Source organism: Rattus norvegicus, chromosome 6 (assembly GCF_021556685.1).
Source record: "Rattus norvegicus strain SHRSP/BbbUtx chromosome 6, alternate assembly SHRSP_T2T, whole genome shotgun sequence".
Classification (NCBI taxonomy): domain Eukaryota; kingdom Metazoa; phylum Chordata; class Mammalia; order Rodentia; family Muridae; genus Rattus; species Rattus norvegicus.
Window position 1 is genome coordinate 110,913,454 of NC_141539.1, and position 18,022 is coordinate 110,931,475.

General features: G+C 52.8%; 1 protein-coding gene across 1 annotated transcript; it reads right to left on the reverse strand.

Annotated features, from left to right (window-relative positions):
• Positions 1–2,328: 2,328 nt before the first annotated feature.
• Pgf (placental growth factor) lies at positions 2,329–12,910 on the reverse strand. Its single transcript, NM_053595.2, has 7 exons — positions 12,541–12,910; positions 11,394–11,433; positions 7,144–7,340; positions 6,832–6,911; positions 4,995–5,024; positions 4,846–4,905; positions 2,329–3,114 (listed from the first exon to the last, which is right to left on the reverse strand). The coding sequence occupies exons 1-7, from the start codon at positions 12,604–12,606 to the stop codon at positions 3,111–3,113; spliced, it is 477 nt and encodes a 158-aa protein (NP_446047.1). The 5' UTR covers positions 12,607–12,910; the 3' UTR covers positions 2,329–3,110.
• Between the last annotated feature and the right edge of the window lie 5,112 nt (positions 12,911–18,022).

Here is an 18,022-nt window from a genome sequence, read left to right on the forward strand (position 1 = left end):
CATCTGTCTATCATTTATCATCTGTCTATCTATCTATCATCTATCAATCTATCATCTATTTATCTATCATCTATCTATCTATCTATCTATCTATCTATCTATCTATCTATCTATCTGAGTATGAATCTTTTGCCCATGTATGTTTGTGTACTGCATGGGTGCCAGGTCCCTGAAAAAACCAGAAGAGGGTGTTAGATTTCCTCGAACTGGAGTTACAGACAGTTGTGAGTTGTTGAGTGTGGTGCTGGGACTCGGGTCCTCTGGGAGAGCAGCCTGTGTGCTCTTAACTGCTGTACCATCTCACCAGATTCCTCCCCATCCCCTTCAAGTCCCTAATGAGTCTCTTAGGTAAGTGTTTCTGGCTCCAAATTGTTTCTTGCTTTAGAATCTTGGGTGCTCAAGAGCCCCCCTTTTCCTTAGCTTTGAGTCCAGTCATCAATTTGAGCAATTAAAACGAGTCCCTGTAGCCTCTAACACACAACTCTCTGTGGAAGGAGAGCCCAGGGAAGGGAATGCATGCTGCTTTCCCCAGGCTGCTCAGAGCCTATGACTCAATGGTATTCCACCAATGAGTGACAAGCCCATTACACAGGTCCCTGGGGGACCCAGGTGACCTGAAAGGACCAGCAGTTTGGTCAAATGTATCATCACCATGTTCCTTCCCTAATTGTTCCTGCAGTGAACTCCCTGGCCAAGGACAAGGGTTTCTTCTTCTAACCCAGGAACTACCCCGCTCTCTGTCTAGGTTACTGCAGAGGTTGCTGGCCTGGCTGGGACCTGATGCTCTGGGTGGGGTTGGGGTCCTCAGGGCCCATCCAGAGGCCTGAGGGGGAGAGGGGAGGCTGCTTCCCTCAGAGAATGTAGCCAAAGACAATGTCTTTGAACAGCTGCAGCTGAAGAGAGAAGTAAGAAGGTCATTTCTTTAGCTGCTGAGTCCTCTGGGGCCAGCCCACACCCTCTCTGATCCCGAGCCAGGAACACATGCTGACCGAACCCCGGACTCTCCTCCAGGGCCCCAAGCCTCCATGAATAGAGAAGTGGAAGGCAGCTGCCTGCTTAGAGCCCCTCTGCCCTGTTCATCATCATGGTCTCCACTCAAAGCTATAGCAGTGCTTCTCAACCTGTGGGTTACGGCCATCGGAAAGCACTTAGGGTGCACTAACACCACTCGGTAGCAAAATTATAGCTATGAAGTAGCAATGAAAATGACTTTCCATGGAACTGTATTCGAGGGTTGCAGCATTGGGAAGGTTAAGAACCACTAGCCTATAGGCAAGCTCCTTTCTGTCCCTGAGCTCTTGTGTGTTTCAATGTCGAGAGATACAGTAGGGCTCTTCCACCAGTGAGCACACACCACAAAAATGTACCCACACCACCTCACGGGTCAGGAGCAGCTAGGTGTCTGCTAGAAAATGGTTTGGACTCAAAGAAGGAATACATCCCTCCCCACCCCCGAAAGGAAGGTGAAGAAGTTGAGGGGCAGAAGGAAGAAGTTGGCCACAGATCCAGGTATTCAGAGGCCCAAGTCGTAAGAGGACATCATGCTTCAGCAAGCCTAGGACAGTGTGTCCTAGGGACTGAGGACCCTGGGAAACCCATTTATTGGCTACCCAGAGTCTGTGCTCCAGGCTGGGTGTGGTTGGCCTTGGGTTAGAAAAACAAGGCCCAAGGGGCTGGGGACTTAGCTCAGTGGTAGAGTGCTTACCTAGGAAGCGCAAGGCCCTGGGTTCGGTCCCCAGCTCCGAAAAAAAAAAAAAGAACCAAAAAAAAAAAAAAAAAAAAAAAAAAAAAAAAAAAAGAAAAACAAGGCCCTGTTCTTGTGTTTGATGGGGCTTAGAGGAGCGTAGAGGAGGCTCGAGCCAGATCTGTCCCCAACTTTTAGAGTTGAGACTATATGTTTGGGGCAGGGTGTCCTCCGGAGCTATTCCTGAAATAGTTTCTGTGGAGACAGTCTCTGAAGACCATCCAGGGCCACTGAGACAGTAGCAGGTTTCTTTTACCAGCGTCAAAGCTGGAGAGGTCTATCCAAGCGTGAATGCAGGGAAACTCAGCGTCACTTGGCAAATCTGGGATAAGGTTGGCCTAACTCTCAGCCCAGTGCTCCCTTATCCCTGCATCGCACATTCTGCTTTCTCTGGCCTCAGTTTCCCCAGCTGTCAAAGGGGAACATATATGATGTCACCCATGACATGTCCCCTCACAACCTGAGAAGGCTTTCTGAGATGAGGAATCGAAGCCTGGCTCTGCCTCTACCACACCCTCTTATCTGCCTTGCCTCCACGTTCTGCTTGCCCCCTACGGCTCTGGAAGACATATATCCTAGACATGTTGGTTCCAGACTAGAATGCTTTATTCAAGAGAATCTGGCTTGGCAGTTAGACAGTCCCGGAAGAGACAACTGGTGGGCTGCAAGGGCCCTCCAGGAATTGGTTCGCTTTTCATAGCTGTGCACATGGCCCAGACTTGCAGTGGTCAAAGTCCATGGGCTAGTACTCCTCATGCAGCCTGCCCTCTGTTCAGCCCCGGGCCACTCTGCCTGTGTCCCAGAGAGGGGACAGCTTGGTGGTGCTTTGCAAAGGGTGAAGCGTGAACTTCTAGGCTGACAGGCAAAGCCCACAGGCGAGCTCTGTCCTCCAGAGCCAAATATCCCGTCCTGATCTCCAGGATACAGTAGACTGGGTCCCCTCCACATGTCTTCAATGCAGCCAGGGCCGGAGCTGCTGTCTGGGTGGAACAGAGGACCAAGGCAGGCTCTGGGTCTCCTCTTTTCTTCTCCAGTTCCCTGGAGACCCAGGGCCTCTGGGGTGTGGCTTATCCCTAGTACGGCCATGTCCGTGTCTTGCTTCTTCCCAAGCCGAAGGAAGCTCCCACGGAACCGTGGCTGGCTTCTTCCTTTCTCTCACGTTCTGTTTTAAGGCACTGAATTCCTGAGGGTCTTGTCCTTCCATGCCCCTTATCTTGGAGGGAGCAAGTCATTCAGCAGGGACGAGTTGGCTAATAAATAGAGGGTAGGTACCAGCAGGGAGGGTTCTGAGAGGGTGACGGTAATAAATATATGAGCTGGGTGTGGGTCTCTCCTCTGAGTGGCTGGTTACCTCCGGGAAACAGCATCACCTGCCAGAGAACAAACACAGACGAGTCAGGGAGAACAGGGTGCTGTGGAGGACGAGGTCCCCTCCTACAGAGAGGGCTGGGCCCAGAGGGACAAGAAACAACAGGAAGAAACAGCACCCCGGGAAGCCTGCTCATACTCAGACCAGGAAGCACGCATCTCCCTTGCCAAGCACCTGCTTAGGTGCCCAGTTTTGTGCCAGGCACTGTCTCCTTCGCCCTTCGCAACACCCCACAGGAGTGTTTCTCTTTCACAGAGGCAGAGCTCAGGCCCAGAGAAATTAAGAAACTTGCCTGAGATCACACAGTCGTTCAGTAGCAGAGACATCTGAAACCAATCTGGCATTCCGTAACAGTGACTCTAGTTACCCATCCCAAGACAGCAATCTTCAGACAGACTTGGCGGGAGTGGTTTTGTTGTTCGTACTTTTTTTTTTTTACTAGGTGTTTTGTGGCGCTGAGGGTTGAGCTCGGGTCTTACACATGGTAAGCCAGCTCCCTACCGCTGCGCTACATCCCCACTCCAAGGCAAAAAAAGGGGGGGGGAGGTGTTTTTAAAGGAATCAGTCCTCAGCCTCCTCGGACATTTGATTAAACTTTGGGTGAGGGAGCGCCAGAGGCAGCTGTCCTCGCTACATCTGCTCTTCCCCCTTGAGAAGGATTAGGTGTTCCAAACCCAGCTTTTGCTAATATGATTTTCAAAGGTAAAGAAGAGCCCAGCAGTGGTGGCCCACGCCGTTAGTCCCGCGCTCAGGAGGCTGAGGCAGGTGAATCTCTGTGAGGCCAGCCTGGTCTACAGAGTGAGCTCCAAAACAGCCAGGGCCTCACACAGACTAATCCTGTCTCGACAAACCAAAATAAATAAATAATTTTAGAAATTAGAAAGAAGGGAAGAAAGAGAAAAGGTTCACAGTGGCATGTGAGGCAGGATTGCTGTGAGTTTAAAACCAGCTTGGACTACATAGCATCCTATCTAAAAGAAAAAAAAACAAAACAAAACAAAGAAAAACCCCAAATGTTCAAGGCAAGGCCAACCTAAAATTAAGCAGGAGCCCCAGGAGCTGTTGAAATTCTTTCGGGCGATACCTGAACAAGACCCCTGAAGACCCGTATCTGAGGGACGGCATAGTGGCACTTGATCTACGTGTGTGGAACCTTCAGCTCTGGCTCCCTTGGTTCCCAAGTAGGAGGGTTCCTTCCCTGATCCCTGTCTTCCAGCTCCACCAGTTAGTTACTCTGTAACCTGGGACTCCAGCCTGCTGCCCCCCAAGGTGAAGCAAGGATGGGCATGGAAGGGAGAGAGGAGGGGGGGGGAAGGATCCAAAGACAGAGGAAGACACTGGCCTGGGAATTTGAGAGCAGCACACTGCACCTGCCCCCGGGATGCCTAGAAGTGGCCAACTATGTAGCAAAAGGCATACCCTGGAAGAACAGGGCAGGGGGTTGTCACTCAGGTGCCTGGCACTCAGCAGTGCTTGGTGACGACCTGCAATAGCCCATTGCTTGCTGTATTCCCAGCCCCATCGATTTACAAGGAACGTGATTTGCTTAAGGCCACAAAGAGATAAGGGACAAAAACTAAATTCCCTCAATGCACCTTAGACCTTACAAGACATGGATTCCCTGTTCTTGCCCCAAGACCTCATCCCAGCTTTGCCTCACACCCCTCTCTGGCCATTGCTTCGTGCTGCCAGGGCAGCTCCCCCACCCACCCCTTAGGCTCAGCATACTCACAGGTGGGGTTCCTCAGTCTGTGGGGTTTTGCTTTGCTTCCTCTTCCCCTTGGTTTTCCTCCTGCAATAAGTCAAGCATCAGTACATGGGGCTCCTGGTGCTAAGACAGCGACTGGCAGGTCCGACAATCTCCCCGAGCAGTACACTTACCTTTCTGCCTTTGTCGTCTCCAGAATAGGCCTAGGGAAACAGAAAGATGCAGGGGAGAAGGGTAAATGGATGTTTCCTGCTAACACCCACTTCCCCCAGAGTTCCTAGGTCCTGGTAACGCGGTTGCTCCAGCGCCACTAGGGGGCAGCACGGAGCTGGTGAAGAAGCTGTGGCAGGGGCGCCGGGGCTTGCGCTAACATTACCCTAGGTCCGGGCAATCCCGAGAGGTCCAAGTTTGCCCCTGGGGCTTTTCATCACATGTTTCTGCTCGCCCTAGCCTCTTGGCATCAAACCTGGGATCTTTTGACTCTGCTCTCTGCTATTTTACCTTTTCCCTGTTCAGTTTCCCGTTCCTTCTGGGGTGCCTTCTGGGAGTCCCACAAGAGAGTAAATGATGAACAAGACTGTAGACAGGGCAATAGTGACTACCAGCTACCGCCTGGGCTTAGCCCCGCCCCACCGTGGCAACAGCAGGGAGCCTGCTTCACAGTCTCCAGGCATGTCCCAGCTCTGCCTTCTGGGGCCGTGGCTCTTGGCCCAGAAGTAAAAAGAAAGGTGTCCCTGTTGCCTGGTCTGCTGGAAAGAGATCTCTTCAAGAGTTCCCAAAAACAGGGTTCCAGGCAGGAGGGGCCGCACGGGCCCTGGATGTATGTTGTCCTAAGCTGGCCCACTTTCCCTACTTCTAAGCAGATGGGCAAGTTGAAGTAAAGGTGATATAGAGGTGAAGGTCACTGGGGGAGGGGGCAGGGAGGGAGTCCTGGCTGAACTATTGGTGTCTGGCTGGAAGTGAACAGGTTGAGTCAAGGCCTCTAATACTGGCATAGTAGAGAGGGCCTGGAGCCAGGGCTCAGGTTCAAAGAGGGCAGCTAGAGTCCTAGGCAGAGCCGGGCAGTGTAGCTAACTGTGGCTATGGAGACTTGGTAACTGCCAAGAAAGGCAGCAGGAGTGAGACAGGCCAGATCCAAATCTAGAACCCTCTTCCACGCTGGCTAGTGCAGCGAAACACAGAGCTGCACAGAGCCTGGCTCGCCTGCCTCATCTGTGCAATCTGTGGCCACAAACGCGCGGCCGACCTTGCTCTCTTGCTTACCACTGTATCCCAGGCACTTAGGCCAGGGTGTGGCATGAGTGAGCATTGAGTAAACACAAGTGGAAGGTGGTCCTCTCCCCCTTCTTCCCGCTCCAGTCTAGGCTCCTGACCTCTAATCTGGTGCCTTGTCCATGACACAGAGAAGCACCAAACCTCTCATGTTTCCTGGACCTGGATGGCACTCTGGGCTGCTGTTCCTAGCAACAAGTGGGCCAAGAGCCCGAGGAACAGACAGCAAGGCTAAGTGTTAGCCAGAGCTCCCAGGGACCGTTAGCAGTGTGCTGCAACTCTAAAGACACCGCCATACCTCCTTTATCTGTCCCTTTCCTTCTACAAGGGTTTTGTGCTGTATTCTTCTTGATCCAGTTTGCCCACACCCACCCCCAATGGGCAGGCAGTGTGGTCCAGAATCAAGCACAGTAATACCTTCGTCTATAGAAACCAGTTCTAAGGACCTGTGGCAGTTGTGTGACAAGTGCCGGGGCTCTGCAAATCTAGGAGAGACTTCCTTTTCTACTGTGATATCTTGGCAGCTGTGTTCCAGCTGCTGGGGCCAGCTCCTCAGGGTGAGTTGGCTCGCAGGGAGTATTAAATGAAAAGCATCTCCCCGGGACCACTTGCTTAGGGAAACAAATGCAGCCTGCCGCAGGCTGGCAGCCTTCCTTTTCCCAGGGGCCTGGCGAAGATCTGCTAAGGCCCAGGATCTAAGTGCACAGGGTCTGTCCCTGCTGCCCACCTAGGACTTACCTGCATTCGCAGAGCACATCCTGAGAGAATGTCATCTCCACGTAGGAATGTGGATCCCGATTGGGGGGAATCTTTAAGATCTGCGGGGGAATAGAAAGTTCATACCCAGTAAGGAGCCAGTGAGGAGCTCAGAGTTGGGATGGGGGCTCAAGAAGGCTGTTCTGGAGTAAGGGACCCTGGCTTGGAGTTTGGTTCCCATTGTAGGTCCCTGGCCTGCCTCTGTCCCTATCTGGGTAATTTCTAGAGGTTCTGTGGGCATCTGGATATGGTGGGCTATGGGCAGGCGGTGACGTGTGGGGAGACCTTCCTTACCTGCATAGTGATGTTGGCTGTCTTTAGCGCCACACAGTGCAGACCCTCGTCACCACAGCAGCCACTACAGCGACTCAGAAGGACACATGACGGACTGAATATATGAGACACTTCATTAGGGTGTTCATCTGCAATGTACACCAGCTTCTCCATTGGCCGGCAGTAGCTGCGGCCCCACACTTCATTGAAAGGCACCACTACGGGAAGACAGAAGGGCCAGGTCAAGTCAGCAGGGATGTCCCAGGCTTGGCTCTCGGGTTCAGTTCACACAAAGTTCACTTCTTCCATAAAACCCCTGGCCCTATCTGGGTCCCTCTGCTCTGAAGTATTGCTGCCTTCACTCTGAGATGCCTTAGCTGCTGCTGGCCTCTCAGCTCTTCGGGGCTCAGATTCCAATGGAGCAGAAACTCTCAAGGTCCCAGCTTCTCAATCTGTCTTTCTCGCTGGTTCCAAGTCTTCCTTAGAGCTTTGACGACTATGCTGTGGTCACTCCTCAAGCTTGTGGGTCTTTCTCCACCTGACCTAGTGCTTCCTGAGCCTTGGAGAACTTGCTGGAAACAGTATACCAGGAAGCATATAGTATACAGTATACTAGCCTTCCCTTGGCCTCTGCCGCAACCCCATTATGGCTTCCTTGTGTCCTGCCCCACTCAGTGTAACTCCCCTTCAGCCAAGAGCATGCCCCATCCATATGGTCCAGCCTCGTGTCTATGGGGTCCCATCACGCTTGAGGGAGCCAAGACATATCAGTATTGACTGCACTTTTGCAGTCTGGATCTGCATGGTCCAGGGAGACTGCATGCCTACACACTCAGCCCCCACTCCTCCCTGAAGGCTTCTCCAGCTATCCCCCAGGAGTGGTGCTCCTTTCTGGAGCATAGCTTGGGTCCCCGGCTCAATCCTCCATCTCTAGTGCTTCTTATCTCTGCTGGAGCCAAAGTGAGGCTCTGGGAGCACAGGAGCTGACCCCAGTAAACACAGGCCAAGTGACTCCTGACAGATGAGGTGACAATTGGCCCAGGATTACCAGGAACATTCCCGATCCCTGTGACAGCCTGGTAGTGGTAGTGGAATCTCTGGGGGACTGCTCTGAAATCCCCCCAAAGGCACTGTTCCTTCAGGGGGTAGCCTGGTACCAGGGACTCCAACACAGGCTCTCAGGGAGCAGCTGACACCAGACCATCTGGCTTCAGTTCCTATACTGGCTGAATGACCTTGGCGAGGTCACTTAGCCACTCCAGGTATATCGGTTTCCTGCCCTTCGGAGAGAGAGGCAGGCCGGGAATAGATGGTTGCTAAGGTCACCTATGCCCTGACAGACTGTCTGTGATTCAGTGCCCTGTAGCCCCAGCCCTGGTCAGCCTTGAGACCATGCCTGGGTCAGCCTGTACCACATCTAACGACCATCCTCAGCTCATGGAAGACTTGGGACCTGGGTTTCCTACAAGTCTTTTCACCTTAACAGAGAGCTGTGGACTTCCCTAGCAGATCCTCACTTCCATGGTCCTTCCTAAGAGGCAGAGGGGGCCAAAGTCCATCTCACAGATCCTGTGAGGATATGTGTCTCCGGGTAATCTCAGAAGAAAAATAAACTTCAGACATAGCAGAGGCCCTTGGGAAAGGCTGCAAACTGGTGGAAAATACCCAAGAGGCGGTTCATCCATGTGGAGCTGGCGGAGCGGCCTCAGAGGCAATAAACCGTACTTGTCTAGGCGTCTGGTGTTTCATCCCATCCTGCTCTGCTTTGAAGGTACTTGGGTTAGACCAGGGGCTGCAGGGGGATGTGGAGACCCTCTGACACTACTTTTCTAGGCCACTGGACACTCTCCCTGGATCCAAGTGGGAAAAGCCAGGCAGGGAAAGCCTGCTTTTGCAACATGGGTCAGAGGCCACCTCCCTTTCCCCAGTGTCGAGAGCTTCGTGTTTAGTCTGAAGCCTTCTTGAACATCAAACCACTACTAACATTTAATCTCTGCCGTGGAAACATAAATAAGGGAGAGGAGCAGTCAGCTACAAAGTATCACAGAAAGGCTTAGCTGCTAGGGAGGGGCAGCAGTGAAGGGGGCCTAGCCCCCCGACCAGCACCCAATCTCCTATCCCACATCCTAAACATCTTGGATTCCACGACCCTCCCCAAATCCCGAGACCCGTTTTTTTTAGCATCCTAGGAAGGCAAAGAAAGAGCTGAGCTGATGTCTGGAAATAGGGAAGTTGATCCCTGGAGCTGCCCTGTCTGGGTGAAGAGGAGAAATAAAAGCAGGTAAAGGGTGAGGTGAGATCTCTGGTTCCCTGATGCAGGAAACGTTCCTTAGGACAGCACTGTGCCCTGTTCCTTCAAAGAGAACTTCCACTAACCTCAAACTTCTTCTGGGTAGGAAACGGGTGGTGAGAGGCCTGGGAAGTTGCTCCTGCTAGAACTGGTCCCTCCTCTGAGGGCCTCTGTGGGGGCCAGAATGGGTTCCTCAGCTACCTGTCTAGCCCTGTGAGTGAGCTGTCATCTGTCCTCAGCTGCATGCTACACAGCATGGAAGAACCCCAAGAAGAAGACTGTTTTATCCTGATGGAAAGCTTCTGGAAAGGCCTGTGCAGTAGCCACTGGCTACCAGCTGGGGCCTAGCTGGTGTCCTCCTCACTGGCAAGGCACGCAGCCAGCCTGCCACAAGTGATACTTTCCTCAGGCCTCTTCAGCTCCTGTGCAGCCGGGAGGCCTGGAGCTGAGTTTGCCGGCTTTGCCGGATACACTGAAGACTGCATAGAGCTTTGACTGCTTTCTGGGGCTCGCCTCCCCTTCCCCCTCCCTCCCCAAGCCTCATGTACATCATCTGTGACACACGGGGACCTTCCTCCTTCACAGTCTATGGTCAGGCCAAGTAACAGAGCATGCCCATCCCTAGATCTGAGAACAGTAGTAAAAAATTGATGCCCACGGCTGTACCACACTGCCTCTGACTCTGGTGTTGGCAGGAGCGGATGGTAATACCAGATTTGAATAGCTGGTGTTTCCTCATCCACACCGCAGGCCCGCTTGCCTGTTAGGATTACGGGTGAGCTGACCTACATTCTGAATGTATACCTCCAAGTTTTCTCACCCAGGATCTTGGGAAGTAATATACATTCACGTTTCTTCCAAGGACTCAGGATCTCACAATGTTAGAAAAGAGTCTTTGATTTCAAGAACTTAGTTGAGCTCTCCCATTTTACAGATGAAAAAACAGAGGCTGAGACATCTTTGAAAGCTGGTGCCTGCTCTACATACAAAAGTCCTCAATAATGGATATGGTGTAGGGGTGGGAGATACGACCCTCCTCAGATCCGGGGGAGCATAACACTGTGCCAGTTCCGGAGGGCTCAGAAAACGGGCAAGTTCCTAAAGCTGAGGCAGCTACCTCTCTACCCAGTGGTAGAAGCCCAGTGGTCTGGGCTTCAGATGTGAGAGCAGGCAGAAGAGGGGCTGCTCCCAGGGGGCTGGTGAATAGACAAGAGAGCAGGCAGTTCCCAGCCCCAAAAAGCAATCCAGCTATTATCTGTGCCTATGAGGACACTGCTACAAGTACATCCTTCCTCTCTCCCGTGCTGTCAGAAACCTCGAAATGGTATGTGGCCATCATCCACGTCTCTGAGAAGCAGGAAGGGAGAAGGAGAAAGGGCCTGGAATGATCTCCCTCCCTGCCTTCGGCGCGCTCCTCTCTTTGGCAAAGGTCCCACTGCCCTTTGAAGATTATGTCTTGACACAACCCAGGGCAGAGAGTGAAAGGGCCAGGGAGGGTGTGACAGAGCCCGCCTGTTTGTAATCAATGGAAAGGCCTGGTCAGCGCTGCACAGCTCCACCAGGGTTGGAATGGTAGGGAGGACTCTTCGTCCTGACCAAGCCCCTTGACTGCTTTCCTATGATATCCAGCTCCCAGACTCCAGTCTGGCCTCTGGCACTCAACACAAATCCTGTTCACCAAGACTCCATCTGCACCTTACTGCATGCTGGGCAGGGGCCCTCAGCCAGCTGGAAGAACCCTAGCCATCACGTCCTGCGCTTTCTGTGTGCTTGGTGACCCTAACCCATGACTGCACCTCTCTAGGCTGCGGGGTCACAAGAGGTGAACTCTTGGGCTTCAGCCATGATATCTAGCTTACAGACCCTCTCCAGCTTGCTATCGGCCTGTTCCCACCCTTCAGACCAATCCCTTCTCCTCTGCTGGGGCTCAAGAGGAAAGAAGAGAGGGGCTCAGCTTGCATAGCTGGCCTGGTTGGCTTACCTTCCATTTCTGTTGAGTTGTTCCCAGCAGACAGGGCCCCCTGCGGTGGACACAAAGGTGGAGCTGTGAGGAGGGAGCATCTTCTTGGGGCTCAGCTCTTTGAGCCCACCCTGAGCTCCTTCCTCCCCATCTGCCGCTAAAAACCACCTGACTCTCTGGCCTCAGTTTCTTCAGTTGGAAAAGGGTAGGAGGAGGTTTCTGGGGTTCCAGAGTGCTTGTAATCCTGTGGGGTCTCTCTTCTACCCAGCCCCCAGGCCAGCCCTGCTGGGCCTACTACAGCCCGCCTTGGCTGGGTGCCAGAGCCCAGGGGGAGGTGATCAGCTGGTGGGAGCTCAGGGGCTGGAGAAGGCGGCGCCAGGAGCTGGTGTTGCCTGCCAGTAACGTTACACCTCGAGCGAACACTGCAGCAAGCAGGATGATGGCCTGGCTGCTCGGCAAGGGGGACTGTACAACCCACCCACTCCTGGGCTGGGGCTGAGGGCTCTCAGGGCAGTGGGCAGTGCAGCGGGCAGTGCAGCAGGAAGGGAATGCATTGGCTTTGTCAGGATTTTGCTGCCCAATCTGGCTCGCAGCCAGACTCACCCAGCTCCTGGGAAAAGGGCCCTGCTCGCTTCCCCAGGCCCTGCACTCAGGACCTTCTGACACCCACCAGGAGGAAGGGCATGGCGGGATCCCTTGTCCTATCTGAAGCCCACCCAAGAGCCCCCTGCTCAACTGGAGCAGTGGTGGGGGAAGGGCCTCATCTCCCCACCACAAGCTTCTTTAGCTACAGCTCCTTCCCCACTAGGCCAGGTCAGAGGTCCTGGGGGCGCCTGGTTGGTCATGGGGCCACAACCCTGACCACAGGGCCAGGGAACTGAGTAGGATTAGTGGAAGGATGGTTTTTGCAAAGCCACTAGGGCTCCAGGGGCCAGACAGGAAACCTCCTTCATTCCCTGTGGCTTCCCTGCCCCCACTAAGACAGCCCCCAGGAATTGGGGACAGCCCAGCCAGAGGTCTCCTCCCTGAGGTCCAGCCCAGCCCCTGGGAAATATGTGGGCATCCTAGCAGAAGCTGCTCTCTAAAGTGAGTCTGTAATTTAAGACCATAGCCCCTGTTTCTATGGCTGGGATGAGATGGTCAAGAGGAAGCCAGGCCAGGTTCTTACCTGGGAGTGCACAGCCAACCCAGCTAGGACCTGCAAGAAGCAAGTGAACAGCTTCATGGCCAGCATCTTCTCAGACGTCCAGAGCCAAGGTCCTTCAAGGCAAAATCACCATGCCCGTCCTCCTAGGAGGAGACGCTGATAGGGGAGGAGATGGGTGTCCCGTTCACTGCTGTCCTGAGTCTCTGCAGTCTGCCTGAGCATCCACTGGAAGCCGGGAAAGTCCGGAGCTCACAGGTAGGGCTGTGGCTGAGGAAACTAGTGAGGAGCGTCCCGGTGAGTTGGAGAGATGTGAAAGGGTCTCAGGTGTCCAATGACCCTAGCTCCTCTCGTGGGTGAGCAGAAGTCTGAAGACGCAGTTTCCTTCTCAGACTGCAGCTTCCCTATGAACTGAAGCTAGTCGGCCGCTGGTTTTCAAGGCTGTGCATGGGGCGGGGCTGCAGCCTGCCCCGCCCACTGAGCCCGAGGCCCCAGGAGCAGCTCGGAGCGCTGAGAGCTCGGTTGGCGGTGAGACCTGAGTGCGCGTGACCCCCGCAGGGCGCCGAAGGGGCGCTGCGGGTGCAGATCTCTAGGCCCCTGGAAGCTAGGCGTTAGCTTGCCCCGGGGTCAGCCCGCAGCGACGGCCAAGATTGCACCTGGCTCTTCTAGAGCTTCCAGATGCGGACGTCCAACATCTGCCCTGGAGATGGCTGGATACTTTAGTGGCTTCCGCAGGGACTGCAGTCCTAAGAAGGCAGCATCTTGCTGTGGCCCTTCACGACCAGTGCTGTCCCCATACAACCCCGGGAGGAGGGGGTGAAAGGATTACTAACCCCATTTTATAGACTAACAACCCGATCCGGTGAGAGGGCACCACCTGCAGATGACGAACAATGTTCATATTCACGCTAGGAAAAGTGTCTGTGTGCCCGCGGGCATCTGCCTGCGTGGACAGAGATCTGGCAGAGAAAGAAGGCAAGCTACGTGCCTCCAGAACCGTCCCTCTATTCCATCTACTATCTGACCCGGTAGGCAGGCACAGGGCAGCCCAGCTGTGGGTGGCACACAGGAAACACCCCGGGGCACCTGGCTAGACCCAGCTCTACAACCACTTCCTCTTGTCGGGCCAGGCCAGCCTATCAGAGGTAGGGAATGGACTAACTTGGCATCGCCTCCTGAGCCCAAGTAGAAGAAGAAGTGTTCTAAAGCAGTAGGGACGTGCTGAGGGAGGGTGGTGTCTGCATGGGCATTTGTGTATAACTATGAAGCTGTGTGTATGTGACACACCGTGTGTCACAGATCTGGGTCTTTGGGTATCTCTGCGTACTTGTGTGAGTGTGTGTGTGTGTGTGTGTGTGTGTGTGTGTGTGTGTGTTCTGTGTCTGGATTATGTTTTGATGGGATAGTAAGTATGTTACCTGCCAGTGTGTGTCCTGTGTGTTTGAATATCTGGGCATGAAGATGTGACCTAAAGCAGGTCTGTGCTTTTTTTTTTTTTTTTTTTTTTGGTTCTTTTTTTTTTCGGAGCTGGGGACCGAACCCAGGGCCTTGCGCTTCCTAGGTAAGCGCTCTACCACTGAGCTAAATCCCCAGCCCCTGGTCTGTGCTTTTTGTGGGGACCGCCTTTGCTCTTCATCACCTACTGCTCTAACAAACCTCTGTGACCAGCTTGTGGGCTGCCTGCAAAAACCTGGCAGCGTTCAGAGTCAGAAGTTGGTGGGTGGCTGTGGGGGAGGAGATGGGCCTGGGAGGTGGCTCTTGGATCACATTCCATTCAGAGGCAGGGAGGCCAGGGCAGTCCTGGCTCTCACCCCCAGTGACCTCTGCGTCTGTGGCCTGCTGCCCACCCACCAGGGGCTGCCAGAGATGCTGCCTCTCTGTCTGGTAGGCCCTGAGCCTGCAGGTCCAGGAGCCAGGGGCCAGTCATTGGCCAGCTAAGCGGGGGCTGCAAAGAACATTCTGACAAGCTCCAACATGCTGGGGATCGGACAGTAGACAGATTGGCTTCCTGGCTCCAGAGCATGGTGCGGGGTCACTGTGCCTGTGGATGAGGGTGAACCGACCCGAGGATGCTGTGCATAGCCAGGATATACACGTGCTCGCCGCATCTTGTGTACACGTGGGCATTGAAGTGTGCCTATTCCCAGACGGGATTTGTGTATGCGGGCACAAGCGTGTGTGCTCTTTAAACATTTTTTCATGGTTACTTTATTTTTGCGCGTTGCTATGGTGCACATGTGGATGGGAGTGGTCAGAGAACATTACCTTCTGATTGGCTCTCTCCTTCTACCACGTGGGTTCCTGAGACCAAACTCAGGTTGTCAGGTTTGGACACGCGCCCTTACCCGTTGAGCCATATCACCAGCCCAGGTGTGTAGCTAATTATCTGTGTGATATATTCTTGTGTATACTGACTCTCTCATGCACTCGTGGATTGGGCATATTTGCCTGTCACTGTATCTGAAGATGGATGCGTACACTGTGTGTGTGCGTTTGTTTATCCGTTACTTCATTTGACATCTTACTTTAGCTCTACGAAGCTGTAGGCTCTGCCCCAAACGCTGGGGGATTCAATACAGATGGATTCAGTGCATTTCCATTTGCACAGATGGCTACAGATGCTCCAACACACCTCTTCATTCCATTCCTGCATGAACTTAGCCCCCTGGGTAACCTCTGGGTTCCCTACAAGTGCCTCTCAGTCTCTCGTCCCTAAACTTCAGCCCCATGTGATTTGGTTCGTGAAAGGAATGAATAAAGTGGGTAAGGTAGCAGGAACCAGGAAGACTCCAAGACCTCCGTGGCGTGAGGATAGCTCATCTCCTTCAGAACAGGTGGACTGACGTCTCTGTTCCCGTGTACTGAGGCTCTACTTCTGGACAGGCATGCGACTAACTTCAAGCTGTGGCTTTCATTTTCTGAGTCCTTTCTTTCCGTCTGCAAAGCAAGAAAAGTGACAATACTTTGCTCAGTAGGGTCACAGAAGACTATAAAGGTACTGTGTGTGTGTGAGTGAGTGAGAGAGAGAGAGAGAGAGAGAGAGAGAGAGAGAGAGAGAGAGAGAGAGAGAGAGAGAGGAGAGCTAATGGTAGGGTAGTTCTTGGGCATGGTCTCTAATTCAATTTTGGATTCATATTAGAAAACTAGAGGGCTGGAGAGATGGCTCAGCAGTTAAGAGCACTGACTGCTCTTCCAGAGGTCCTGAGTTCAATTCCCAGCAACCACATGGTGGCTCACAACCATCTGTAATGGGATCTGATGCCCTCTTCTGGTGTATCTGAAGATAGCTACAGTGTACTCATATACATAAAATAAATAAATCTTAAAAAAAAAAGAAAGAAAACTAGAAATGCTACAGTTATAGACTAGAATCTTTCAGAGCACAGGCAAGACAAAAGGAAAATAAAGATTCTATCTTCTGCCAGTTGAGGAAGAACCAGTGGATACAGGGGTCTGTACACACTAAAGCACATGCCTGTACGCACAACCTTTCTATCACAGTCCATTCCATCGGCTCTCCACACAATCCTGGCCATCCGCTGTCACCGAGATCCTTGGAGTAGATTCACCTGCTAAAAGGATGACAGTCCATATTCCCAGTTCAGCCCTTAGCTGCTTATCAATATGTTTGGTGTTGTTTTAAGGGAGAAATGATAATTTATTGAATACCTATAATATGCTAAGAAGCAGCCTGGTGCTTTCAACATCTTAACTCATTGAATTCTGCCCACAATCTCATGATGTAAGGTCTAATTGCTCCACCCCTTGCCTTGTCCTGGTGCTTCTGCAGACAGTTAGTATGTGGGACGGGGAAGGCCCTGGTCTGAGGAGCTCAGCATCCCAGGGTGCTGAGCAAATGTGTGTTAACATTTGGGGTAAGGCAGTATGGATTCCCTGAGCTACAGGTCAGCCCCTGGCTCCTTCATTACCGTTTCTCATAGTCTTCCTCCAAAATGCCTGCCCTAGTCCACCTCCACTTTGACATAAGGTTTTCTCATTCAGATGGTGTTGGCTTTTCATTCCAACCCTAGGGACACTGAGGCAGGGGGGTGGCAAGTTGAAGCCATCTGGACTGCACAGCGAGGGCTGTCTCAAACAAGCACCTCTCTGACTTGTTCCTAACTTTCCTAATGTCATGATCCTTTAATGAACCTTTCCCTTACTACAGCCTCTCTTTCCCAGTAGTGACAGTTCAGCTCCTGCCTCTGGCAATGTGTCACAACAGCCCTGGAAAAACACCTTGTCCTTCGGCTCTTGGACCCCCTAGCCCTAACCCAGAACTTTTCCTGAGGCTTATCCCAAGCACCATCTATAGTTCCCCTTATAGGTGACATTTCCCTCAGAGGTGTCATGACAGCCCTGGAAAAGCATCTTGTCCTTCTGCTCTTGGACCCCCCAGCTCTAACCCAGAGTCCTTTTCCTGAGGCCTACCTCAAACACGATTGTATAGCTTCCGTCACTCAGGTTGCCATAGCACATGGGCTGCCCCTCCATAGTGATACCCAACACCACTGCCCTGTTACACACCTGCTTGCCTCAAAGACTATAAAATGTACGAGAGCAAGTACTATAAATAAACATTAAAGGGGGAGGGGGCTGGAGAGATGGCTCAATGGTTAAGAACTCTGACTGTTCTTCCTGAGGTCCTGATTTCAATTCCCAGCAACCACATGGTGGCTCACAACCATCTGTAATGGGATCTGGTGCCCTCTTCTGGTGTGTCTAAGACAGCTACAGTGTACTCATATACATAAAATAAATAAATTTATCTTTTTTTTTAAAGAGCAACTACTGTCTTTTGTCTGTCTGTGTGTCTCCAGCACCTTGCTCAGGAGTAGAGCACATAGTAGGGGCGCAATCAATATGAACCAGCCCTGCCCTCCGAGGACCCGCCCCTCCCCACAGGGAAGATGTCTCGAGTCGGCCAAGAGATCAGCTTCTACATTCAGGATGTTTCATTGTGGGTAGATGTCTCTGGAGCACAGGCAAGTGTGGGAGAGTCATCTCCCATTACTGTACAATCATGTCCCGTGTTGGTCACCACAGACTTGCGAGCCACTAGAGGACAAAGCTCTTGATTTCAGCCAGAGCCCAAGGCCCTGTGGGAGGCCTTGAGGTGGGGTTGAATGGAGGTGGGGACAGAGATGAACCCATGGGTGACCAAAGGGTTCCCAGGGTGGGAAGCAAGATGGCACCCACCGCAGGGCTGGGAACAAGGAGAACCAGGCGAAGTGCCCGAGGCCTTGTCCCAGGCCTCTTGGGCGATGTGCTGTCACCAAAGGAATGGTACCCTGTATTTTAGGAACTTGGCAGCTGGGGCTAGGTTTTTCGTGTTTTCTGTAATTATTTTCCTTTTGTTCTTCGTTGGTGTTTAGTAAAGCCCTTTGTGGAAATGCCAGCTGGTCTCAGCTGTGCTAAGGAGCAGTGACAAAGGGGAACTGTGCATGGTTGGCCCTGTGTTTTAGTAGAGGGCCTAGTAAAGTCAAGGACCAGTCAGGCCGTGAGG